At 41.9% G+C, this 27,915-nt stretch overlaps 2 protein-coding genes across 4 annotated transcripts in view; one reads left to right on the top strand and one right to left on the bottom strand.

The window, feature by feature from the left end:
• Positions 1 to 27,915, top strand: part of LOC118557086 (NACHT, LRR and PYD domains-containing protein 12-like) — an 88,371-nt gene that overhangs the window by 36,611 nt on the left and 23,845 nt on the right. The window contains exons 3-4 of the mRNA XM_036126187.1: positions 27,058 to 27,231; positions 27,555 to 27,728. Of these exons, the coding sequence (XP_035982080.1) occupies positions 27,058 to 27,231; positions 27,555 to 27,728 (348 nt within the window). The remainder of the gene's footprint in view (positions 1 to 27,057; positions 27,232 to 27,554; positions 27,729 to 27,915) is intronic.
• On the bottom strand, positions 303 to 7,800 carry LOC118557087. 3 transcript variants are annotated; one of them, XM_036126203.1, is made up of 5 exons: positions 6,079 to 6,168; positions 2,137 to 3,238; positions 1,874 to 2,029; positions 1,566 to 1,658; positions 303 to 1,376 (listed from the first exon to the last, which is right to left on the bottom strand). In XM_036126203.1, exons 2-5 carry the CDS (start codon positions 3,211 to 3,213, stop codon positions 1,083 to 1,085), a joined length of 1,620 nt encoding a protein of 539 aa, XP_035982096.1. In that variant the 5' UTR covers positions 3,214 to 3,238; positions 6,079 to 6,168; the 3' UTR covers positions 303 to 1,082. The 3 variants fall into 3 exon arrangements, with proteins under 3 accessions (XP_035982096.1, XP_035982097.1, XP_035982098.1); XM_036126204.1 differs by lacking the exon at positions 6,079 to 6,168 and adding an exon at positions 3,355 to 3,427; XM_036126205.1 differs by lacking the exons at positions 2,137 to 3,238; positions 6,079 to 6,168 and adding an exon at positions 7,652 to 7,800.

The raw sequence follows: 27,915 nt of genomic DNA, 5'->3' as shown, positions 1-27,915 counted from the left end.
ACCCAATAAATGTGAGGTAACAATTTGCATTGACTCTTTTGGGGTAGATTCAATTCCATATATTGAGTATAAAATAACTGAACAAAAAATATATGAAATACTTAAAGAAATTGTTTAAAATTTACCTCATATTTATGTATATATTCAACAGCTACTTACTCATTTAAATTAGGTAAAACTATGTCTTGTTTGCTAGTAGGTAATACCTGACAATTACAAATAAAAGTTAATTAAAATCAGTTAATAACCATTACTTATTCAGAGAAGGTAAGATGTACCCCAAAAAAGACATTCAGATCATACACCTTCTCATTGTTTTTAATGCATAAAGTCATCAAAAACACAGAATAAACTGCAGCACAACAGTGTCACACAATATTTCAAATAATGAACCTGTGTTATTACATGAAGGTGTCCAATTACATGAAGATTTTCCTGTAATCTCTTACTTGTGTTTCTTCAGCCTCACACAACAGTGACTGAGCAAATCTGCAGATCTGCAGGTGTATTAATACACAACAAATAACTGAACTGCCCTGTTTATATGCAGCAATAATACACTAAATTATCAAAAAATGAAGTAAGTGCAGTACACAGCATCACACAACATTTCAATGAATAAACCAGTTTTATAGCGCACTAAGCTAATGGCTTCAAATGTTCTTTCTGGATAATTGGTACAGTATCAAACATCTGGATAAAGACAGATAAAGACAGATCAGAAAATCAACATTCTTTAGTTTCTGCGCTTGCTCTCACTCTCAGAGACAGGATGAGAATAAAATAAAAAAACAAATGGGGAGGGAAAGAGGGTGAGTTCAAAATTCTTTAGGATTCACTCAGAGGTATTAACCAGACTGGCCAGTTTCTATTGCTTTTCCATTTCTGTCAATGTGGAGAAATCAGAGAACAATGGAGTGGGCTGAGAGAGGCTGCAACATACCTATGTATCCATCTGTACATATATTTCTGTGTCTGTGTGTGGAGCAGAGGACGGAAGAGAACAAAAATATAAAACTATACTCCATTAAAACTCTCTGTCCAGACAAAAGATCCTCTTGGAACAAGAGGGAAATGTATGTCTATTGCATGAGCTTGTTTTTGAGGCTGTGAACCTTCTTCAGTAGTTTCTCCCCATCAAGTTCCAAAAAGAGTTTTTGAAAAGCTTCAAATGTGTTCTTCAGCTGCTTTGGATAGTCAAGGTTGAGGGCATATATCAGTCCCATCAGCAGTACACATGCCTTTGTTCGGCTTCCACATCCTTCCATCACTTGGTTTCCCTCAATCACAATCGACACATCTGATGGATCCTCCTCAGCCATGATGTTGTGCATCACGATCACCTTCATTGTTTTGTCTGTGTAGTCCTCACATCCCTACATGTTAAAAAAGAAAGAAACAAAAAAAAATACACATTTTGAATTTTATTGCAGATGCCGTTTCAATACATTTCAACTTATCTAAAGGAGAGCAGAGGGGAGTCATCAGAAGATAAAAGGGGAGAAAGGGGAAAGGAGAGGAGAGGATCCCTTGAGTTAATCAATCATCTGTTATAAATGACATACCTGGCAGTCATGGAAAAGATCTTCTTGTCTTTCACCAAGGTAGTTAATGAGGCAGCAGACAACTGCATCCCTTTTTTTCTCAATGCTCTGTGTCTGTAGGGAGATACAATTTAGTGAAAAGACTGTTAGTGGAGAGTGGGGAGAGAATTGCATACACCAAGACCGAATTGTTTAAAAACCAAAGGGTAGTTTAGGTTGGTAAGGAGCTCAACTTTGTGCACAACAAAGCAATTCTTTACAAATTAATTCACTTTTAATTCACTTATATCAATAATAACATATTTGTGAAAAAAAGTAAAATAACATACGTCATTTATAGTGTCCAACAGAGGGTGCATCTTGGAACCAGCAGCCCCTCCTTTAGCACGCATAAGCTGCAGAAGACCTGGTGTGTACTCATCAAGCTTTAGCATGAACGTCTCCTCCAAAGAAACTGTTGTGATACGTCTGAACTCTTCCTTGATCTAGGAAATAAAAGGACAAAAATAAAATTTTAAATGACAGACCAGATCTCATAGTAATCACATACATTTTTCTTGATGGGAAGGAAAAATTATAAATACATTCTCACCTGAGCTTCAGTGAATAACGCTGGCCACCTTTCTTTAAACACAATCACAGAGGGGCTTAGGCTGACTACTTCAACTCTTCGGCTAGAGAAAGTTTTATTCATTTTATCTGCAATTATCTTTGCATTGTTTTTCTTTGTTATTTCACAAGTTAATTCAAGCCTCTCTTTCTCCAGTGTCTCTTGGCTTTCACCAGTAGGGTGCGGAGGGAGGTAATTAACCTCTGCTTTTTTGGGCTTTTTTACATTTTTTGATGGCACTGCATCAGCTGGATGCTTCCTTCTTAAGGTGTTGATTTCAATTTCCGGGTAAGAATATTTTCGAGATCTTAGCTTGGCCCGGTAATTGTGCATCTTGTATTTTATGCGCTGCTGCCAGCCATATAAGCCTGCAAATGATCCTGGTTCCCTAAGACATGGAAACTTGGAAACCAAGGCTTCAGCCACTGAAAGGATCTGCTGATTCGTTGGGTAAGCAGTGTACGAAAAAATTACTTTTGCAAGGTCTTGCATTATTGCTGATTTAACGCTGGCATCCGTGAAGTGTCTTCCAGTGGCATGATATGAGTTGTTTGCCTCTGCAAGGATTAGTTGTATGTCTCTGGAAAACTCAGGTACTTGAAATGGCACTGGCCATGCAGCAAGGCGACATGAATCAGGCAGAATAATGGTGTCGCTGGAACCTGACGATGTGGAGTCGGACACCTGTGAGGATGCATCATGATCTTCAGGGCAGATATTTGTTTCAGGAGTACTTGCAGGATGGGTGCTCACAGAACTCAAAGAGCTCAATGTAGATGATGGTCCTGATTCAAATATTGGGTGTAGGTCAAGGGTGATGTTAGGCTCTTTTAGGATCATTTTAACAGTGGCCTTGTCATACAAGTCAGCAGTTGAGGTGACACTGAAAAACTGATTGTCAAAGTCTTTGTCTTGGTATAGTAGTCCATATTCCCCATGCAATTGGAAAGTTTCAGTAATTATGGAAACAAGATCGTCTACTGTATTGGGAATTCCTGTTGGAAGTGTCAACTTCTTAATGCTGTGTTCTTGTAAAATGACTCTTAACTGGACTGCCATTGCTGTTTGGTGTGTGCTTCCTCAGCTGTAGAGACAGAGAAAGAAAAGAAGTTGAGACAGGTTAATAGTTTGATATAACATGTTGTATGATAACACTGATAAAACAACACATAACAGAAATAATCAACCCATTACACTTACTCTAATGCAATGAAGTGTTTAAGGGACACCATACGGCCATCTGCTGTATTGTATGCAGCCAAGGGGTATGTATCTTTAAATTCAGAATGTTTAAGGATTTCTGTCTCTCCTGTGGGCTCTACTTTGAAACTCCTCAGGTGTTCACAGTACCAGCCACTAAGCAACTTCAGAACAAAGACAGGAGTGTTGTGCAAAATTATTATTTGCTGGATTTCTCCAAAGTCAGGTAGGCCTCCTGTTGAGCCAAATGGCAGGATCATGCCAATGTTGTAGACTGTGCCTAAAATGGTTGCTTTATTTGTCATGTTCACAAACTCTTCCCCAGGGAACTTCATTGCAAAGGACTCCTTAATGCTGTCTTTTAGAACATCGACTACCACTTGGGTCTTTTGTGACACTGTCAGTGCTGGCCTTTGGTTGTTGCAATTGTGGGCATGATACGCAATCATCGACTGGTGTTTTCTTGCCATTGTCATGAGAATGTTTCTAAAACATCCAGTCTGCCTAACGATCCTTTTAAAGAATCGATGTTTGGCTTCAAACCGCATAGTCCAGAAATGTACAAGTGGCCCGTAAACAGTTGTAAGCAAAGGATAATGCTCAAGAAAGTGATGCTTTGGTCTCATTTTCTCGTCTGGGAACACTTCGAAATATCTGTAACGGTGTTCTGAAATCTTACTCTGCATGTATCCTATTGTCTCAGCTGTGTGGAGAGGAGCCATGACAAGCTCAACAACATCTTTCAGGGTCATCAAAACCTCCCAAGCAGGCTCATCTTCTGGGACTTTGTCACCAATCATGAGTGGTATCAATCTCAACAAACACCAGTTTTCATGTGCGTTACCTCCTACACTTTTTCGTGACTTGAAATTTGGGGCAATGGGTTGTGGGCAGTTTGTTTTGTCACTCCATTTGTAAGGAAAGCAAAGGATGAAATGGTTAAGATCCTGAAGAGAGATGTATTTCTTCCTGATTAACACATCAAGACAGAGTGATATTTCCACAGGTACAATCCCTTCCAGCAAATCATGCAAAGCATCAGGGGGATAACCTGATGTAGCATGAAAGTGACTGAGTCTGTCTGTGATGGGACACTGTCTTTTAACACCACAGTGGTGAGCTTCTGCAGGATTAGACAGTGCTGCTTTGACGTGCATGGCATAGTTAGACTTAGTACGTAGAGGAAATAGTCCTTCTCCTACTTCATGCTTCTGGATCTCTGACCGTTCTCCAATGCAAAAGCGACAGAAATGTGAAGCTGAAAAGCATTCAACAAACCCACCTATTGAATGAGCGCCAAGATTGTCAGCGACAACAGCAAGTACAGTGCCCTTGACCACTTTGCCCAGACTTGAAACAAAAATACCATTATCTTCAAAGGACTTCAAATCTTTGAGCAGTGGGTCCAAAACCTTTGCGTAGCCATACTGGTTGACATCATTTGCCTTGCACAAAATGGTTAAGTAAATTGAAGTCAGTGGAGATCTCAATGTGGTAGGTATGTCTGCAAACACACAGTACACAGCTGTGACTTTATGCTTCTTGCGCGATGTTCCCAGAGGGTTGCATATCTCAAAATCATCTATATAAAGGATGAGCGGGATTTTAAGTTCATCTTCACATAAAAAACTGTTTTCTCTTAGTAAAGATCCATCATGAAATGATTTGTAACCAGAAGAGACATCAGATGACCTTTTGTTTTGTAATATTGTATTTTGAATGTGTCTGTTGTCCACAAGTTGAGATAACAATGGAAGGATTGGTATATACTGAAATGTTTTTTTCTCTTTACTATCAAGTATGTACTCAACTGGTTCAGTTGATGAGAGATGTTCCTTTCTAAATTGCTCTCTCCTGAACTGACTGCTTAAAGGCCCACCCACTTGTAAAGCAGCACAGACAGGGCTTAGAAGACAAAGGTCTTTGACCAGTTCTGATATCACTGAGTCTTCTAATGTACAGCCATGTTTTCGCAAAGTGCTCATAATTATCTCTTTAATGACGGGACCTGATGCAGACGCTGTAAGGAAATGAAATTCCTCTACTAGTTCATCAATGCATGAATTGGAAACATTGAAAATGCTCTCCATTTTCATGAGGAGCAATCCCACTCTCTTAGTAATAATTTTGTTTAAGTCCTCATCCTCCTCAAGAACTGAGCCACAGTCATTTTCATCCTCAACAAAATCATTTTCTTCATCCGGGTTGTTTTGGTGTTGATGAAGAACATCAATCTTGAAATCTTCCAATGAATGTGGGTTGTGTTTTCTACTCTTGTGGCTGTGGAACGTTGTATATTTGTTGGCTTTATAATCACAACCCTCAAAAACACATGGCACAGTTTCAAACTTTTTTAGATGGACACCAAGATGTTCAAAAAATTGCCTCTCATTGTCAAAACAGCATGAATTACAGACTATGCATGTGAACGAAAGGACGTTGCCTGGCTGGGTTGACTGAAAATGATGCCTTGATAAATGTGTCCTTAATGCACCCCATGTCTTGACGCTGCAAGGACAATCTGCATAGAGGCAGGGTATGGAGTGGACTCGACCAAAATGCCCATGCATTAGCCTGCTGTGTTTCAGCAGGTCTAATCTTTTTGAAGTTGTGAAGTTGCACAACTTGCATTTCCAGTTCATTTTCCAATAACTGAGGTCTTTGGTTGAGGTAACTACCCCTTTAAGGTCAATGTTATTTATTTTATTTAGCTAACTTGCATACCTGTAAAGGATACACTGGGTGTGGGGATGTGGGAGAGTGTGTCAGCCCCAGAACTGGAAGCAGAGTGGTCTATCAGTGAGTCCCTGCTTGTGGAGGACAGACAAGAGGAACTGAAGAGAGGGCAAATACTGGCTGCAACAGAAATAAGAGAAAAAGAAATGATCAGACATGTACCTGGGAGAAGAAATATATAAGGGATAATGTATAGTTCAGAGATTATTATCTCCATGTTAACCTCATGAACAACCTCATAAACAAGAGATTATGCTTTACGGGGCCCAGAATTGTGATGCCGCGAGACGAGAGCTGTGATACCGGGTCCAAGGTTCTGATCATGCAGGTTTTGTTTTAAACCATGATGTGGAATTCAGTCTCCACTCTCCCTTTAACAACCAACAAGTTACAAGTTATTTATCTAACATCACAATTACTCTGAGGCTCTTTAATTAAGCTAGAAACTAAACATAAGGTAAATTTCTCTGTGCTCCTCTGATCAGAGAGGTCTGTCTGACAAGGGTCTGTTGTGCAGAAATAACTGACTGTGTACTTACCTCACTAAAATAAAGGCAATGCAATTGCATTTATTAATATTCATTCTTCATAGAATTAGCTTCATAGATCTAAAATGTTTTACTTGAACAAACAATTCCTTAAAAAAAGATTTGGTACAGCAACAGTGGGTGTTTACACACATAAAGGCGGGATACAGTGGTACTTTGTTTTCATTTTACAACATGTTTGTTTCCACTCTAGTTCACGCTGGATGAGCGTCCTGTTTCCATGACGACTGAGCGGAAAAGACGTGCGACACGTCATATTCACAGGGTTTCCCGCAGCGCTATCTAAACTCAGGCTACCGCCTCGCTAACGTTCCAAAAAAAAAAAAAAAAAAAAAAAAAAACTCATGCTTGCATGTTAATTTGCACATTAACACTTTTGTTGTTGCTTTCGAATGGCAGGGAAACCCCCCCCCCTGCGCGCAAAACTTGTCGTCTCCACCCCCCCGCTCCGCGAGTCGGTCCGTTCCTCCTCCTTGCCCCCCCCCCCCCCCCCCCCCGCTCCGCTTGTCGTCTCCCCCGCTCTGCGCAAAACTAAAAAAAAAACCGCGGCGGAGACCGACTCTAGCAGCCATGTTGAGGGAGCTAACGGAGCTAACGGGTAAACAACAACTGCCTGTGTCTCGGTGCAGCGTGATGTGGGAGCAGAGACCTGCAGATACTTAATGACCATTATACTTTAACCACCCTCGGCAAAAGCTGAACTATCCCCTCTACAGTCTATGTGTTGCCTAAACATCAGCCCATTCAATATATTACAAAAAACTGGCGTTGACTATAACCTTAAAACCAACGGTAACAGTCATGCATGCTGGCTAACCTTGTAGCACACCGCGAACACATTTCATTGCAACTCCAGACAGTTAACAGCCATGGTGGCGCCAGGGACAGATTCAAACTTTGATTTCAAGTAATGGCATGTTATACAGATGCACATCGAATATAAGTGAAGTGTAATATCTCATCTTTTCAAATATTACAATTTGCCTTTGCGGTATTATTCACAAATAGCTTACCTTCAGCTCACGGTTCGTTGGTAGAGAGGATGCAGAGTTTCCTGTCCCGCTCATTCAAAAACGCGGTCTGACGCATGCGCAACTTCTTCTTCTTCTTCTTCTTCTTCTTTCCTTTTCTTGGCGGATGACGCATGCGCAACGTTGGAGCGCCGGACTTAAGATTCGGGGGTATATTTTACTGTTTTTTCCTATGTAATGGTTTTTAATGTTAACGAATGGGTAGCATATGTAGAATTTACCCATTATTTTGTAATTCCTTGGCTGACTGAAAAAATAAGTTAAATTTCATATGATTTGTATAGATCATATTTACCACTCTCCAAAATCACTTTTTTCAGTGTATGTCTGCCTGTTAAAGAGCATACATTCATGACATATGTTGTTTAAACAACGTATTTCAGCATTAAAACATGTATTTTATGTGTGAAAGCGCCCTGTATCATAACCCCATCTCTGCAGTTTGTAACAAATCGAACCGTGTGAAAATCGGGTAAAAATTCAAGGCGTTGTGATTTGTTTTATTCGGGCAAAGAGCTTCCTCAGTACAAATAAATGTACTGGGGTCGCGTGGGAGACCCATCCAAGATGGCGGCCACTCTATGCGGCGTCTACCTATATGATATCTATGGTCCAACATCTGTTTCGCTTTACTTTTACTTTCACTTTGAACCCAGTTTGGTTCATCGGTGGTTGTGTTTGGTATCTGTCTGTTCAGATCTTGTTCTTCAGCACTTTGGACCGTTTGAACAAACTGTGAGTTTTCTCTGTTTCCTACCAGAACTTTGTCTTGAGGAAGTTTCCTGTTTGTTTCTGCTCTGGAGAACATGTTCACTTCTGATTTTAGCCCAAAGGTTTCATATCTACTGTTTGGAGAATAATTTACAGGATTATGAGATTATTGATTATCTGGAACCAAACGTGATGAACAGCTGAAATGTCTCTGTTTTATTCACTGAACAAACTGCGTCGTGGTTTTATTTCCTGGAATCAAACTATGTCATTGCGCAAATCGGTCAGCAGAGTTCGCCATAACCCCGAACTTTACAGGGAAAATAACGGTATCTAAAAAGTCTCTTTAGGTCACTGGATGTTTGAATGACTGAAATATTTCACATATCAGGAACTATAAATGGGTATAATAGTTAGTGGTAAAATAAAACTTGATTACAGAATTTATTGAAACGGTTTGTTTCAGGTTGTTTCAAAGATATTAAACTGTGAACTTATTTTTGGAGACTAACATGGTGACAGATGAATTGCTTAAAAGATCTCTCCTGATTCTTTTTGAATCATCATTGATTGTGTTTGATGAGATTTTTGCAATGAGTTCAAGCTGAGTGATCGATGATGCTTTACATCCAGATGTCCATACCTTTACCTTTTATTTTATAGATTATTAACAACAAGTAATTATTTACAGTAACGACCTGGTTCAAGCTGGATGGAGCAGCTAAATCCAGACTAGACTATTGGCTTGTATCAGAAATCACATGTGATCTAGAAACTAACTGCAGTATCTCTGCTGCATCACTGACACACCAATGTACCTTTAAACTCCTCCAGAAAGACAAAGACAGAGCAGAGGAGGTTGGAAATTCAATTTAAATCTCCTTAAAATTGACCCTTTGTCAGGATCTAACAAGGATGAAATGTTGGTTTCTAGGCTAAGCATCTTGGTGAATACGGACCCAGGTCTGTTCTGGCTCCATCTAGTGGATTGATAGTAGAAGTACAGCAGAAGAAGAGCCAATCAGAGGAGGAGCAGCTGATCTTTTTCCAGCACTAATGATGTAAAGGATGATCAGAGTTGATGATCAGATGAATGATGTGTGTTTCCTCTGCAGGTGAAGGTAGAAAGTGTGTGTGAGCTGATGTGGATGTGAATTCAGCAGCATGGATCAGCCTGAGGACAGAGAGGAGGGAGTCCCTCCCTCTAAAAGCACTCTGTGTGGGGAAGCTGAGAGCCAGAGCCACGCTCAGAGGTGAGATCAGCATCTCTAAGTGTCCAGAGCCCTTTTCACACAGCGTTCTCACTATATCAGGCCAGAAGAGACCAAGTGGTCCTGAAGCTGCTGCTGTTCCTCTTTGCTGCTTCATCCAGACTGAACACAGCAGCAGCTCAGTTAAACAGGTCCAGAATGTGGGCTGGTATGAAAACAGAACCTCACAGAATGTGTTTTGATCTCAATGTTTCTGTCAGGATCCACCAGAGCCTGAAACCAGAACCAGAACCAGAACCCAGCTGTGTGTCCTTTAAGAGCGACAGGTCAAAGGATGTCTTCAATGACTTCAAATCTCCTGGATCTCCATCCTCAGAGAGGTGAGCTGTATCTAACTGCTGTAACTGTAGAAACTGACTCAGTCTGAAATGTTTTAAATACAACCAAGATGACCAGAACCAGCTGGCCCCGCTATAGAGGTACTAACTGGGTCTCAAATGGGTCTCAGGTAAATCAGATCAAATGTAGCAGAACCTCTGGTACCCATATGGGTCCCAGTTTTTACCCAGAGTTGTTCAGCATCAAACCTAAATAGATAATTAACACGTTATTTAACTTGTAGATAATTACATCTGGGTCCAGTTTTTCAGCCCAGTTCTGCCCATATGGGTCAGTGATGTAAATGTGGGCTGAAATGGAAACAGAACCTCACAGAATGTGTTTTGATCTTAATGTTTCTGTCAGGATCCACCAGAGACCGAAACCAGAACCAGAACCAGAACCCAGCTGTGTGTCCTTAAAGAGCGACAGGTCAAAGGATGAGATCATTGACTTCAAACCTTCAGGACCTGCATCCTCAGAGAGGTGAGCTGTATCTAACTGCTGTGACTGTGGAAACTGAGTCAGTCTGAAATGTTTTTATTCCAACATGTGTTTAACGTGAGCTCAGCTCTTTTTTCCACATTTCTATGTTCATATGTGAAGCGGTGTGTGTTGGATGTTCTCCAGAACCACAGCAGTGAAAGTGGAAAGAATGGATGTTGGTGGAGGCTTCCTGGATGCTGCTACATCATGTTTAACAGCTCTGGGCTCTCATTGACCACATCCAAAAGTTTTGATGTATGGAAAAAAAAGTTGTTGGTAGAATGTGTGGTCCTAACGGTGGCTCTGACCCAGGTGACCCTCAGCCTGGAGACGGGGAAACTGGCCCCACAGATGAAGTGGTGAATTGCAGCCAGACTTCATCATGGTTCCTCTTAGATGTTCAGTTTCACTCCATTTCAGCCTTTAGCACTGGTGTTGGAATAAGGGGGGCCAGGGGGCCAGGGGGCCAGGGGGCCACCCCCCCCCCCCACCCCCCACACACACACTTTACGGCCCTGCCTGAACTGTGATCAAGATCTTTCGCTATTTGACATTTTGTTTTGGTAAAGACATTTTCATTATAAAAAAACGACTGTTTTATCTACAGAAGTTCAGCAAAAACTGTTCAGCAACCTTACAACCAAGTAGAAGAAAAATCTTTGATTTTATTTTTCTGAATTTAATTATAAAATGTTAAAGCTGACAAATCCCATTTACAATGAAAACACCATGTTTATCATTATTCTACTGGTTGGAGGATCAGTGACAGTATTCATGTCAAACGCAACAGTCTCCGTGGACTTAACAACAATATCTGAAACAGGGAATTGTTCAGTAGAAACAACAAGATAAGAGCTCCTCTGGTCTCCAATGTCCAAACACCATCTTAATCAGCTCTTCACATCCACAACTTCCTGCCTGACAGCCTGGAGCTAAACAAAGATCACCACAGCTGCAGCTTTGCCAGAGACTGAAATAAGGGGAAGATTCTTTGGGGCGTCTGCAGGATTATATTTGGAGGTGCCACACTAACCGCACCTGACCCACACCAACACTACTCCTACGACATAATGTGCATGGTGCACAAAAACAGCAACGTCGCATCACAAACCTGCAGGTCAGGTCCTCAACCACACAGGCATACCACATGAGTGTGATGCGCATGACGCACGGAAAAAGCACATCGATCCACAGAATGGCCCTGTTGCCCACGATCCCTCAAACAAACATAGCGATTTGCCTATATAGCCCATTTCTATCAAATTACAATAATAAAAGGAAAAAAAGTCCTAACCCTGCACACCAAGGGTAATTTCTAACCCTGATTCGCTTGATCAAGTTTGTGTGATGCTGGTGAGGAGGACAGAGACTCCCAGGTTAGGGCACTGTGCCTGTGTAAATAAATGAAAATGCTATGCTATAAGACTTTTTTTTTTAAATAAAAGCAATAGCAGTTAGGCTATAACCTGAATCTCGCCATATGAATGTCGCTCCGCCTAGCTTCACTCACATACATCTGGGACATCTCCCATAGAGAGTGATTTCTCCAACCAATTTTATGGTCTGGCCAATCAGGACGCAGGGTGGGAGTTTCATGGATGTGACGTAGTGGAGAAGCGACCGTGAGATTCCAACAACAATGGCGGCTCGCATCGAGGAAGCAAGCGTTAGCATTGCTTCCTCGATCACAAGTGTAGCAAACGGCTTTTGCCATAGTGCTCCGCTTGATTTATGCATGTAAATAGCTTTATTGTGATTCGTGCAGGGAGTATTTCAAATTATATTGACACTACAATGTGAAAGTAGGAGAGTAAAGGAAGAACAAGAAGAGAAAAAAGAAAGAGAAGAGGTGAAAGAAAGAAGAGATAAAAGGGAGAGAATGATAAAACGTCCTCTATCTGCTCCATCAGCTGGAAAGAGACGCAAAAAGAACAGCACAACCAACAGACATAAAGCAACAGATACAATCGAGTAACACCTTGATACCATTGCTAAATCATATGTATTATTATTTAAGCTGACATGTGTAAAGTGATACCTGAAAAAAGAAAGTGAAAGAAAATAAATTAATTAATTACAGGCTTTCTGTATATAAGTGAACATTTAATACCTGGGACCCAGCACCTGTGGGAGTTTGTGAGAGTGCACTAGTTTAGGCGAGAATTATCCAGAAGGAAATAGCTCGATAGTGGTTGTGGAGAACCAAAGACCCGCCTTCCCCGAGCACAGAGGCAGGGGTCAGGGGACCCATAACCCCAGACTCACAAAGGGGCCCCCAAAGCAGGAAATCTGCAACAGTAGAACTCAATATAGTGAGAAAATTAGATCCTGATATACTCCAGTAACCTAAGCCTATAGCAGTAAAACTATAAAGGTAGCTAAGAGTAACATGAGTCACTAGTTATAATTTTTGTCAAAAAGAAAAGTTTTAAGCCTAGTCTTAAAAGTAGACGGGGTGCCTGCCTCACGGACCAAAACTGGGAGTTGGTTCCACAGGAGAGGAGCCTGATAGCTAAAGGATCTGCCTCCCATTCTACTTTTAGAGACTCTAGGAACCACCAGCAGACCTGCAGTCTGAGAGCGAAGTGCTCTGTTAGGAACATACGGGGTAATCAGAGCTCTGATATATGATGGAGCTTGATTATTAAGGGCTTTATACGTTAGAAGAAGAATTTTAAATTCTATTCTTGATTTAACAGGAAGCCAATGAAGGGAAGCTAAAATTAGAGAAACATGATCCCTCTTGTTGATTTTCATCAGAACTCTTGCTGCAGCATTTTGGATCAGCTGAAGGCTTTGAACTGCATTTTGTGGACTTCCTGATAGTAAAGAATTACAATAGTCCAGCCTTGAAGTAACAAATGCATGGACTAGTTTTTCAGCATCACTCCTGGACAGAATGTTTCTAATTTTGGCAATATTCCGGAGGTGAAAAAAGGAAACTCTGGCAACCTGTTTAATATGGGATTTAAATTACATTTCTTGGTCTAAAATAACACCAATATTTTTTACTTTTATTATCAGAGGCCAAATTAATGCCATCCAGATTAAGTGATTGATTAAGAAATTTATTTTTGGGGGACTCTTTCCCCTTAATCCCTAAAGTATGTTTACAGTATGTAAGTCTGTCTAGGAGAATATTGTGATCAACTGTATCAAATGCAGCACTGTGTTGTGCAATTATACACTGTTTAAAGCAAGGGTGTCAAACACCGGTGTCAAACATCCGGCCCGCCGAACAATTTAGTCCAGCCCTGTGGCTAAATGCATTATCATTATATAAAAAAAAAAATCTATATATCTATATCTATATCTATATCTATATATCTATATCTATATATATATATATATATATATATATATATATATATATATATATATATATATATATATATATATATATATTTTTTTTTTTTTTTTTCCCAGTGTCCTCTCTGGCAATGTGGCAATAAGATGCCACAAAGAGCTCATCTGATTTGACTTTCACAAGTGGACAAGATAAAAGGAAGAGAATCATAAAACAATTATTGAAAAAAACATGTACTTCATTTAATTGAAAATATGCAGTTCCTATATTGTCCACGAGGGGCGCTGTGTTTTAATTAACAGATTAAGCTTCAGGTGTGGAAAAATTCAAATCATTTCTTAATTTGTATCTGTTTGATGTATTTTGTCATGCAGGACAGTGTTTTTAAGTTCCAAAATATGTGAATAAATGTTTTTCAACATTGTATAATCACTGTGATCAGTTCTTATGCATAATGCACAAGTAAATGTTTAACTGAGTAAAAGTATTGTTGAAATTGCACATACTTTTCTTAAAAACGCTGAGATTATTCATAATATATTGTGTAAAAGTGAAATTAACTTAATATAAAAATCAACAACAAGTCCACATTTATTAGTTCTATTTAATCTTGCAATGAGTTAACTCGTGTGGCCCTCTTGAGATCAGATTAAGCTGTATGCGGCCCCTCAACCAAAATGAGTTTGACACCCCTGGTTTAAAGTTATTTAATGTTTATTAAATAACCCTCTGTCTGTTAAGTATTGTCTGGTGACAATCAACTCTTAAACTGATATCAAGACAACGATTGAAAGGGATGAATTCGAGCACTAGCGATCTTTTAACAGCAAACTCTGCACACACATAGAATAAAGGAGTGACAACTTCTTTCAAGTTCAAGAATTTAATAACAGAAATAAAATGAACATCCAGAGAACATCACTATATAATGCGGTTTATCTGTATTAACACTATATTTCAATCAATAAATCCTCTCTACTAGGCTGGTGAAACTTAACTAAACTACTAAGCAAAATGAAGATAAAAAGAAACTAAGCTAAGGAACTATTTACATGCAAAAACAAACAATAGACAAAACAAAAGTGGTTGATCATAATCAGAATAATTCAGTGAATCCCGTTCACTGCAGATCTGATTCAAAGAGCTTGGAATGGAGTTAAATTAGCTTAACTAATTTAGGAAAACATTTGGCATGTGCTATATCCATTCACAATGCGAATCCTGAGTTAAACAAAACACTATTTGATGAAATAATATTTTGTTTAAGTTAAAGAACCAAAGTTCAACTTAAAGAAGGTGAATTGGGGTTAAACTGGCTTGACTAATTCAGAACATTTAACATGTGTTTGACATGTGTTTTAATCCATTCACAATGCAAATCCTGAGTTACACAAAACATAATTTGAGGAAATAACATTTTGACTAATGATTTGCTCAGTAAAATGATTACCTTAGGAGAAGTTGAATTTATCAATGCAATGATACCTCCGGATGCTAGGGGGTGCTGCGGCGATTGGTCGCTAAAATCGGTTACTTTAAAGTTACCAAAATTGCCTTTAAACCAACATTAATATTTAATATTAATGTAGGGTGACCATATTTTCATTTGGGAAAAGCAGGACACCTGTGAGCCGGGGGGTTGGGAGGTTGGGAATCTCTGTTCCCATGCATAGAGATGTATGTGGCATAGGGCTGGGCGATATAGAAAAAAAGCTTATCGATCAAAAAAGGAAAGGCATATTGATCGATATCGATAATTATTGAAAATATTTAAAACCAAGTTTTATGTGCAGCTCTGCCTGGACATTTTATGATATTGCTAAATGATTTGATTTAAAGAACACAAACACAGAATTCCAATTAAATCTTTATTCAACCAACTTTTTTAACCATAACAGATTTTTTTTTTAACAAAAATAACTTAACTTTATATAGCTGATCAAGAGTGGCAGGTTATTGTTTGAAGCCAGGTTTTTCAGCTGCAGAGAACAGCAGACATATCCATCACTATGAAGCACGTTACTGCATGCGTTATGTCCTTATGCCGCTTGGACGCTTTGTCATTTTATCACAAAGAAGGGAGCCCAGTTTAGCTGCTATACCTGCTTTGTTTTGGAAGAAGTTACAGAACGCGACGACGACGAGGCGCAGCTCGTGGGGCCGCGCAGCTCGCGCTGCTGCGGGTGTGAGCGGCTGAGCGGCTTACGTGATGAATACTGGTGGGTTGCGTTACCAGACTCTGCTTTTACCGGTTCCTTGCAAGTTTTACAAATCACTGTTGTTTATTTCTATCAGGCTGGCGAACTAGTAAAACCTTGTTTTGGGACCGTTTCCTCCGCCGCTACTTGCTGCTACATATTCACATGCTCTGTGTTGTGGTTTGAGAGGGCGGCGCTTAGTGACGGCGTGCCGACTGTAGCAAGGAAGTAAAACTGTCTATCGAAGTTTTTATCGACCCTATTTTTTCCTATCACGCCCCACGTCTATCGATCGATAGATATTGTTATCCACGCTATCTATCTTCTGATTAAGAACAGGGCTGCCCGCACTGACGCGGCTCAGGGGTTACGTCACACGCAGCGCTGTGCGCAGTGCCCTAGTGCCTGTCAATTTAATGGTCCAATGTAGGTAATTTAAAAAGCAGGACATTTCCTCACTTTCTAAAAAAAACCCGGGACGCCCGGGACAGGACGTGAAATACGGACATGTCCCGGGAAATACGGACGTTTGGTCACCCTATATTAATGTCCGCAAATCGGGAGCTAACAGAAGCTAGTAGCATTTTGGCTAGCGGACATTCGGCGCTAACAAATAAAAGCTTTGGTCATAATGAGTGAGCCAGATAACGTAAACATTAATGTCCCATCAATATATGAAATCCTTGTGGAGATAATCTTTGTTATAACCATAAAAACACACTTGACCATATTAGCAATGCTAAGGAACTGGAATCTAGCATGGGCTGATTCCGTTAGCCCTTTGTTTTAAAGGGACCATGTATAACGCAGCACACAAGATTTCCCAGTTAACCTTCTAACCTGTCACTCTGGTTTCTCTGCCCAAACCTGTCGGCGCCTAATGTGAGTTCTGTCCACTTTGGTCCTCCAGGGAAGGCAGTAAAAGCAGCCACATGTGGTCAGGGGGGGGGTGGGAGGCTCGACTGATGCTCCAGGCAGTCTGTATTTCAGCTCCCTCTTTCTCTCAGCGTACAAAGTGGGTCCCTCTGCCGGCTTTTCGGCTCCGTCTGGGGTTCACTTCCCTGTAAAGGCTGACAAAAATAAACAAAGCTGTTTTTGGCGTGGCAGGATTTCTTCCTTCTGCTCCTGACGCTGAGGTTGAGACAGCAGACTTAACTCTGATTTGTCCGGTTCCATTTCTCGGGCGACGAGGTATTTCTCCCAGGTGATGGCTTGTGCGTCAGTCATGCCTGGCCAGGGCCCATGGTTGTTCAGGCCTCTCTTCGTAATCAGGAAGAAGGTGAGGATGAAGTAGCTTTATCCTGGTCTGCTCCAGGGAGAGGTGGTCTGAGCAGCTTGGAGTCTGAAGAAGGGCCTTTTGTCTGTGGGGGAAAACCTTTATAGCAACAGGGAACCCCTGCTGGGAGAAGGGCCGTCCCAGCTGACTCTCTCTCCTTTGCGGCTGTGTGGTCAGAATTCAATCTGACCTCAATTATTTTCATCATTATGGCTGTAATATGGCACAACAACTGAGATCTAACAGGACAAGTACAGACACAAGTCCATTATCTGAGGCCACGATAATATCTTTAGTGACCTTCACCAGAGCTGTTTCAGTGCTATGATGAGATCTGAAGCCTGACCGAAACTCTTCAAATAGGTCATTACTTTGTAAATTTTCACATAGTTAATTAGCAACTACTTTCTTAATAATTTTAGATAAGAAAAGAAGATTAGGTCTGTAATTTACTAACTCATCTTGATCAAGAGATGGTTTCTTAAGTAAAGGTTTAATAACAGCTACTGTAAAAGCATGTGGTACATATCCATTTACTAAGGATAGATTAATCATGTCTAAAATAGTACCACTGATCAGAGGGAATACCTCCTTAAGCAACTTGGTTGGGATTGGGTCTAAAATACAGGTAGAAGGTTTAGATGAAGCTAAAATTTTAGATAGCTCAGAAAGCTCTATTGCTTCTAAACAGTTCAAACAGCTCGCAGGTTCTAAAAATTCTACTTCTGGTGTACCCCGGGGCTCTTTCCTCGGCCCGCTCCTTTTTTTATCATTTATCTCTCAATTTAGCTTTATCTTTCGCCACTTTCACTGCTATGCTGATGACACCAAGGTTTACCTACCCTGCCCACCATCTGTGCCATTACCCCCTCTATTAACTCCTGGTTCACTGCAAACTTTCTTAAACTAAATTCTGATAAAACAGAAATTCTCCTATTTGGTACCAATTCAACCCTCCCTGAAGTCAATAACCTTTCTCTAATTATTGACAGTTCCTCAAGCTCCCCTTCTCTCCAGGTAAAAAGTATCGCTGTCATCTTCGATAGCACCCTTTGCTTTCGGTCCCAAATTAATAACATTATTTGCTCTGCTTATTTTCACCTTCACTCAGTTAACTGACACCGCCCTTGCATCAGTCCCCACTAAGGGCACTTTACAAAGTCAGATAATACAGATCGGTCAAAAAGTTTCTTCTCTAAGGAATTCAGTATATTGCATTAAGTCTTAACAAGTGTGATCGGAATTCTAAACAATTACTGACTTTCTAGACTTATTGAATAAGGAAATGGCGGAGTAATGAAATTCCAGCACTTTTACTGAAAAACAGAGCAGAGATCACATAGATGGAAATTAATTGCACCCCTCGATTTGGCCATCAGCCCATCTGCCCTGTTTCTGTCTGTCTTCGCTATCCAAGGCTGTTATGCAAGGCCACTGGGGGTATTAACCCCCAGTGGCCTTGCAGTAAGACAACAGAGACTCAACTATCTCCTCTCTATGTGGAGGAGCAGCGGCTCTACTCTGAGTCCTCCCCGGATGAGTGAACTCCTTACCCTGTCTCTAAGGGAGAGCCCAGACACACTACGGAGAATACTCATTTCGTCCTCTTGTATCCGGGATCTCGTTCTTTCGATTATGACCCAAAGCTCGTGACCATAGATGAGGGTAGTAACGTAGATCGACCGGTAAATCGAGAGCTTCGCCTTTTGGCTCAGCTCTCTCTTCACCACAACAGATCGGTACAGCGCCCGCTTCACAGCAGATGCCGCTCCAATCCGCCTGTCGATCTCCCGCTCCATCTTCCCCTCATTCGTGAACAAGACCCCAAGAGGCTTAAAGTCCTCCACTAGGGGTAGCACATCCTCCCCAACCCGGAGAAGGCACTCTACCCTTTTCTGGCTCAAGACCATGGTCTCGGATTTGGAGGCACTGATCCTCATCCCGGCTGCTTTGCACTCGGCTGCGAACCGCTCCAGTGAGAGCTGTAGATCACGCCCTGATGAAGCCAATAGAACCACGTCATCTGCGAATAGCAGAGACGCAACTCTAAGGCCACCAAAACAGATCCCCTCAACACCTTGGCTGCCATAAAAGTTATGAAAAGAATCGGTGACAAAGGGCAACCTTGGCAGAGTCCAACTCTTAACGGAAAATGAGTCCGACTTACTGCCGACATTGCGGACCAGACTCTGACACCGGTCATACAGAGAACTAACAGCTCTTATTAAAGGGCCCGGTACTCCATACTCCAGGATTACCCCCCACAGGATCCCCCGGGGGACACGGTGGAATGCCTTCTCCAGATCCACAAAGCACATGTAGACTGGTTGGGCAAACTCCCATGCCCCCTCCAGAATCCTGCTGAGGGTGTAGAGCTGGTCCAGTGTTCCACGGCCAGGACGAAAACCACATTGCTCTTCCTGAATCTGAGATTCGACTATCCGACGGACCCTCCTTTCCAGAACCCCGGAATATACCTTACCAGGGAGGCTTAAGAGTGTGATTCCTCTGTAGTTGGAACACACCCTCCGGCCCCCCTTTTTAAATAGGGGGACCACCACCCCAGTTTGCCAATCCAGGGGAACTGCCCCCGATGTCCATGCAATGCTGCAGAGCCGTGTTAACCAACACAGCCCCACAACATCCAGAGCCTTAAGGTACTCAGGGCGAATCTCATCCAACCCCGGGCCCTTGCCACCGAGGAGCTTTTTAACAACCTCAGCAACCTCAGCACCAGAGATGGGAGAACCCGACCCAGGGTCCTCAGGCTCTGCTTCCGCAATGGAAGACGTGTTGGTGGGATTAAGGAGGTCTTCGAAGTATTCCGCCCACCGACATACGACGTTCCGAGTCGAGGTCAGCAGCACACCACCCCCACTATAAACAGTGTTGGTACTGCCCTGCTTCCCCCTCCTGAGACGCCGGATTGTGGACCAGAATCGCCTTGAAGCCGTACGGAAGTCTTTCTCCATGGCCTCTCCGAACTCTTCCAACTCCCGAGTTTTTGCCTCAGCGACCAGCTCAGCCGCCTTGGCCTGCTGGTACACATCAGCTGCTTCCGGAGTCCCACAGGCCAATAAAGCCTGATAGGACTCCTTCTTCAGCTTGACAGCTTCCCTCACCGCTGGTGTTCACTAGGGAACACGACATCCATTAATTGTACTCATCATAAGGGGATTTTGGGCTGCTCTTTGTCTGGTCCCTCACCAGGACCTGTCTGCCTTGGGTGACCCCACTAGGGGCTTAAAGCCTCGGAGAGCACTCAAACCCCTCCACCAAGATAAGGTGGCAGCCCAAAGAGAGGACCTTTTTCTCTTTTTTAGTTTTATTTTCTGTGTTTTATGTGGTTTTCTTTTATTGACTGTAATGCTTGTAATCAAATTACTTTTGTCATGATTTGGGATTTTGTTTTGTGAATTTTAGACTGATTGTTCACTATCCACTTAATGCTCATCTCAGCCACATTCCAGTCATGACTCTCACCATAATCAGCTCCACCTTTCACTCGTTAATTATCCTAAACTCATTCTACCTTGTTCACTGCCTCACTTAATCACTACCTGCTAGAACGCCTCTTTCCTTCTCGCTACCTACAAGTTTTTCCTACCAGTGATTGTACTGCTCAGCCAGCTGATCCCATGGACCAGTTCTCGTCTGCTCTCACTAGTATGCTTTACTTGTGCTTGTGTGTGCCGTCTGTTTCAAGTTGTTCCTGGGGATTGTGTGTCTCACTCTGCCTTCGCTGGGGACTCATCTGCAACATCTAGTCAAGTCTGTCTCTGCATGCATCTTCTGGTCAATTTCAGGACTGGTGTTCAGCATGTACGGCCTGCCTGCCATCTATATCTCTTACAATAAACTTTAAAACATAAAAACACTTTGGCTGGCAAGAATATTGTGTTTTTAGATATCCATTCATTTCAGTACGTTCTGGCCAGTGTAAACTCATCACCAGCATGCACATTGCATTTGTATCTACACACCTAAATAAATGGGTGACTAAAAGGCCTTGCAGCATTTGAGGGCTGCTAAGGGTTTATGCAATCATTTGAATTAGGTTTGCTGGAGATGAGACACATGCAAACATGCAAGATAGTGGACGCTGACGACCAAGGTTGAAGACCCCTGAACTAAACCACCTCTGATCTGGACATCAGAACCTGCTGGATGTCCCATTCACTGTCCTGAAGACCTGAGTGGACAGAACCTTCACCTCCACTGTCCCCAAGCTCTGGGTCACTGTTCCATCAGCATCAGCTGCTGGATGAGAATTTACTTCCTTCCTAATTGTTCTGGTTCCTCCACAGAGTGGACCAGCAGAATTCAGAGGTTCCCAGAGGTCCATCTGCCCAGCAGCATCAAACCCAGCTGGACTCCATATTTATGGTCTGTACATGTACAACAACTACTTTTCCATCGGTTCTGTACAGTTGTCTCCATGCTAGACTTTGTGGACCAGTGGACCTTCAGTCTGTCCAACATGGTTCTGATGTTTGGATCCATGATCTCAGTCTGATGTGTCCTTCATATATTATTCTGTTCCAGCTGCTGGAGGACCACATTGTCACTTTTGTGAAGAAGGAGCTGAAGAAGATCCAGAAGGTTCTGATTCCAGATGACCCAGACTGCTCAGAGAGTCAGAGAGATGATGATGAGGAGGTGCTGGAAGGTGTGGATGAAGAGCAGAGGAGGAGCAGCAGAGAGGCACTGATGAAGATCACTGTGAACTTCCTGAGGAGGATGAAGCAGGAGGAGCTGGCTGACCATCTGCAGAGCAGTAAGATGATTTCTACAAAGATTTAACCTGATGGATAAATCACACATTTACTGATGTCTGAAGAGATGGAATCACATTTATTCACATCATCTGCAGAAGATAATTTTGCTTTCAGTTTTTCTTCTGTGTACCCAGGAGCCTTCATGTCCCTTTTGGGCAATTTGGTTTTCCAATCAGCACCTGATAATGTCTCAAAGAGACTAGATGTCTTTTGTTAGGATGTTCCAAATATATTGACCAGGTTATTTTTGCAAAGAAATTAGCAGAGAGCAGAGAAAGAGTTTTGAGTAAGGTCAATAGAGGAACGGAAAAGTAGAGAGTTTTAAGCTGGTGAAGATTCTCAGTCATCAGGTCATGGTCATTCCAAAAAAGAGGTAAAAAACAACAAAGCAACTGGACTTATTTTCCGTAGTTGAAGACGTTTCGCTTCCTCTCCAGGAAGCTTTCTCAATTCAAAAAGTGTGGAGTAATGCGGAGTACCAAGCTTTATACTACTGCCTAACAAAGGCCTTGCAATGGCTTAGATAACATGCAGATTCAACAGAAACAGGTCCACCCCTTAGTAATGGGCAGCTGTTAAAGACATTAAGCCAGCAGATTAAACAGAAACTGGTCCACTCCTCTGTAACGAGGAGTCGTTAGGGTTGTTATTGGCCTGGCTTAATAGGAACAATGTTTTGATCTCCAATATGAGGGTGAGAATTGAGGTGATGATTGGCTGGAATTAATCCTATAGCTGTGTTGTAAGTTTTTGAGAGTTGGAACCTAAGGCCTCCTCCTCTGTTTAAGGTTGTTTTTTCTCTCTTAACGTAGATGGCTTCCTTCACACCCCTTTCAAACCATCTGTCTTCTTTGTCCAAAATGTGGACATTTTGGTCCTCACAGAGTGTCCTTTGTCCTTAAGGTGTAGGTGGACAGCAGAGTCTTGTCCTGAGGAGGTAGCTCTCCTGTGTTGAGCCATGCGTCTGTGGAGAGGTTGTTTGGTTTCTCCAATATAAAAATCAGAACATTCCTCACTGACTGAACTGCAGACACCACTCTGCTCATCTTAGGTTTTGGGGTTTTGTCCTTGGGATGCACCAGCCTCTGTACAGGACCCTCAGACAGAGGGTCTCTTGCTTTACCGGTATGTCCTGCCTTAAACCATAGTACCACAATGTGATTGGCCCAAACTATTTTTGTTTCAGACATAAACGGTTGAAGCCTAAGCAGTAAAAGATGGATTCAGTTGTGTTTGTGAACGCACAAATATCACGAGAATTCATTTTGCACGCAAGGTTATTAATATTTATCTTGTTAGAAAAAGGATTACTAACTTATTACTGAGTGTTTATTTCTTTCTGGTCATTTTCACCAGGTAAATTTAGTGCTAATACTGCTTTTAAATGTATACAACTATTATATTTCAATTGATCTAAGGTAAGACTTTAAGTGAGCGGATTTTGCACATTGTCAAACATAGTTGCATAATTACTGTACTTACTGGTTTCATTCTATATACGCAGGCTACATTTAGTTGACCTGAGCACAGACGTTTCATGTTTCATTTATTATTCTTGAGAAGAGATTTGCTAACCCCCAGTGAGAATCATTTGTCATTAGTGATGTTCAGTCTCCACAGGCGCCCTTTCAAGGTCTCTTAAAACCAGTATCAGATAGCCGAAGCAGAAGAGACAGACCCAGCCGGGCAGCTCTTGGATGTTTACAACAGATTTAACATTTATTTCAGCCAGAACAGAATCACTGCTTATTGTTCTCAAGGAAGATAGTATGTTTAAGGTTCACTAAATCTTACTATTACCAGATGGCTTCAAATAATTTATTTACTAATCCATCCATCCATCTTCTTCCGCTTATCCGGGGACGGGTCGCAGGGGTAGCAGCTTCAGTAGGGAGGCCCAGACGTCTTGGCTGTGGCGTTATCTCCTCTGTGGCCTCAAGACCAAAAAAAGTGGTCAGGATCGACCAAAATGTCTGTCGTTTAACTTAACTGACTTAAATTCACAAAATTCATTGAGGCAAAATGATTTACCTCGAAGCTTGGCTACATTGTTTATTTGTTTTGTGCACTTTGTTTCGGCCAGTACGCGAACGCTAATCAAAGCCTATCCTGCTAATACATGGATGTCAAGTGTTGATGTCCGCTATAGAGAAAGAAGAAATGGGCAAAAAGCTAGGCGGACAAAGAGAACTAACATTTTAAAGGTGTAGGGACACTTTAAATTTACCAGAAAAGAAACTGCGCAGCTAGCTGCCTGGCATCAACCAACCTTTTAGCTGCCGAAGATTAGCGCTTCTCTTGCTGCTCAGCCCCTATCTTTACTTTCTTGACAGGACTACTTTGATAGGTAAACACCCAATCACAGAAGGGCTACACCATTATGTAAAAAAAGCAGGTGGATCAGTGAGTACCACTAAAAACCTGCAGAGAAATATCTGAACTATATATTTAGAGGAAGGTTTGGTTCTGGTTCTGTTCTGTGGATGTCTTTGCAGTTGTTAATTTGTGCAACAAAAAAGTTTGACTAAAATATTGTTCTATAAACCAACAGAGATTTTTTCTTCAGTTTCTTAACTTAAACACTTAATTTTCTTATTATTTCTGCGCCCTGTCCGGTACCTTTATCCCAGAGAAGCCGTGACACATTAAATGCAAAGTGCTAAAGTATAGAAATTTGTAGGAAATGACTTTTGAAAGAGAATTCTATACTTTAACACTTTGAATCTAAACATACTACAGAAATGGTACAGATCAGTACTGAGGCTGTGTTAACAGGTAACACAGGAAAAAGGAAGTATGAGCCCAGAATGCTGGTAACGTGAGTCTTTACAGAAGCCAATCTCCTCCTACAGCGTCTTTCATTGCGCCAGTAGAAACTGGTCACCACTTGGATATTATCTGGCATACTGTGGAATAGCATGGAGTCCAAGTTTATCCAAGTGTACGTGCTGCCAGGAGATACTGATCATTTCCTTTAGTCCCTTTGCCCCTATTCATGTATTTAACATCTGTGATGTACACAATGCCTGTAAATTATCTGCTTTCAACAGCTCTAACAACCTTTAGCTTTATGTAATACCTAACAGTTTCCCTCCTGATTTTACTTTTTCTCTTAATTTAGAACATCTTGCTGCAGTTTGTCAACATAAACTTAAATCTGGTCTGAAGAAGAAGTTCCAGTGTGTGTTGGAGGGGATCGCTAAAGCAGGAAGTCCAACCCTTCTGAACCAGATCTACACAGAGCTCTACATCACAGAGGGAGGGACTGGAGAGGTCAATGATGAACATGAGGTCAGACAGATTGAAACAGCATCCAGGAAACCACACAGACCAGAAACAACCATCAGACAAGAAGACATCTTTAAAGTCCCACCTGGAAGAGATCAACCAATCAGAACAGTGATGACAAAGGGAGTGGCTGGCATTGGGAAAACAGTCTTAACTCAGAAGTTCACTCTGGACTGGGCTGAAGACAAAGCCCACCAGAACATCCACTTCATATTTCCATTCACCTTCAGAGAGCTGAATGTGCTGAAAGAGAAAAAGTTCAGCTTGGTGGACCTTGTTCATCACTTCTTTACTGAAACCAAAGGAATCTGCAGCTTTGAACACTTCCAGGTTCTGTTCATCTTTGATGGTCTGGATGAGAGTCGACTTCCTCTGGACTTCCAGAACCAGGAGATCCTGACTGATGCTAAAGAGTCCACCTCAGTGGATGTTCTGCTGACAAACCTCATCAGGGGGAAACTGCTTCCCTCTGCTCGCCTCTGGATAACCACACGACCTGCAGCAGCCAATCAGATCCCTGCTGGGTGTGTTGGCATGGTGACAGAGGTTAGAGGGTTCACTGACCCACAGAAGGAGGAGTTCTTCAGGAAGAGATGCAGAGATGAGGAGCAGGCCAGGAGGATCATCTCCCACACGAAGACATCAAGAAGTCTCCACATCATGTGCCACATCCCAGTCTTCTGCTGGATCACTGCTACGGTTCTGGAGGACGTGTTGGAGACCAGAGAGGGAGGAGAGCTGCCCAGCACCCTGACTGAGATGTACATCCACTTCCTGGTGGTTCAGACCAAAGTGAAGAAGGTCAAGTATGATGGAGGAGCTGAAACAGATCCACACTGGAGTCTAGAGAGCAGGAAGATGATTGAGTCTCTGGGAAAACTGGCTTTTGATCAGCTGCAGAAAGGAAACCTGATCTTCTATGAATCAGACCTGACAGAGTGTGGCATCGATATCAGAGCAGCCTCAGTGTACTCAGGAGTGTTCACACAGATCTTTAGAGAGGAGAGAGGGCTGTACCAGGACAAGGTGTTCTGCTTCGTCCATCTGAGTGTTCAGGAGTTTCTGGCTGCTCTTCATGTTCATCTGACCTTCATCAACTCTGGTGTCAACCTGATGGAAGAAACACAATCAATATCAATGTGGATTTTGGGTCTCCTATTTTCTAGGAGGCCCAGTCTGAAGTCTCTTCACCAGAGAGCTGTTGATCAGGCCTTACAGAGTCCAAATGGACACCTGGACTTGTTCCTTCGGTTCCTCCTGGGACTTTCACTGCAGACCAATCAGAGACTGCTACAAGGTCTGCTGACACAGACAGGAAGTAGCTCACAGACCAATCAGGAAACACTTCAGTACATCAAGGAGAAGATCAGTGAGAATGTGTCTGCAGAGAAAAGCATCAATCTGTTCCACTGTCTGAAAGAACTGAAGGATCGTTCTCTAGTGGAGGAGATCCAACGGTCTCTGAGTTCAGGAAGTCTCTCCTCAGATAAACTGTCTCCTGCTCAGTGGTCAGCTCTGGGTTTCATCCTAATGTCATCAGCAGTAGATCTGGATGTGTTTGACCTGAAGAAATACTCTGCTTCAGAGGAGGTTCTCCTAAGGCTGCTGCCAGTGGTTAAAACCTCCAACAAAGCTCTGTAAGGACATAGATTGTTGCTGCTAATTTCTGGTAGTGAGAAATCTGCTAATGAGGTAAATAAACATTAATGTGTTTTTAGTCTATAATATACCAGATGTTTCTCCCTGTCTCCTCAGACTGAGTGGCTGTAACCTCTCAGAGAGAAGCTGTAAAGCTCTGTCCTCAGTTCTCAGCTCCCAGTCCTCCAGTCTCAGAGAACTGGATCTGAGTAACAACAACCTGCAGGATTCAGGAGTGAAGCTTCTCTCTGCTGGACTGGAGAGTCCAAACTGCAAATTGGAAACTCTCAGGTACAAAGTTCTTAATCCTGTAGAAACCAGATTTTTTTCCATTACTTGCTATCAAAGATGATCTAAATGTTATTTCATTAACAGGTTTGTTAACTTTTCTTCTCTGACCTTCATGGGGTCAATATTGATTCATGGTGTTCTAAGTTATTTATAATAAGTTATTAATAGGTTATTTATAATAAACCAGTTTACAACAATAGGCAACATAAAGGCAGAAAATAAGAGAGATTCGTTAATCTTTCCACAGAGAACATTGGTTTCTCGAAAGAAATAAACATTTTGTTGAATTGTTTAATACCAGATGTGTCTCCCTGTCTCCTCAGACTGAGTGGCTGTAACCTCTCAGAGAGAAGCTGTGAAGCTCTGTCCTCAGTTCTCAGCTCCCACTCCTTCAGTCTCACAGAACTGGACCTGAGTAACAACAACCTGCAGGATTCAGGAGTAAAGCTTCTCTCTGCTGGACTGGAGAGTCCACACTGCCAACTGGAAACTCTCAGGTACAAAGTTCTCAACTCTGTTGAAACCAGATTTCCTGCTGTCAAAGATGATCTAAATGTTATTTTAATAATATATTTGTTAACTTTTTTGTCTGACCCTCATTCTCTATGAATTGAAACCACTGCATAATTAATGATCTCATCTTCATTTCTTTACTCCATCAATGAGATTAAAGCTTTCTAAATA

This window comes from Fundulus heteroclitus, chromosome 22, assembly GCF_011125445.2.
Source record: "Fundulus heteroclitus isolate FHET01 chromosome 22, MU-UCD_Fhet_4.1, whole genome shotgun sequence".
NCBI classification, from domain to species: Eukaryota; Metazoa; Chordata; class Actinopteri; order Cyprinodontiformes; family Fundulidae; genus Fundulus; species Fundulus heteroclitus.
Note: the sequence above shows the minus strand (reverse complement) of the source record. Positions and strands in the feature narration are given on the sequence as shown.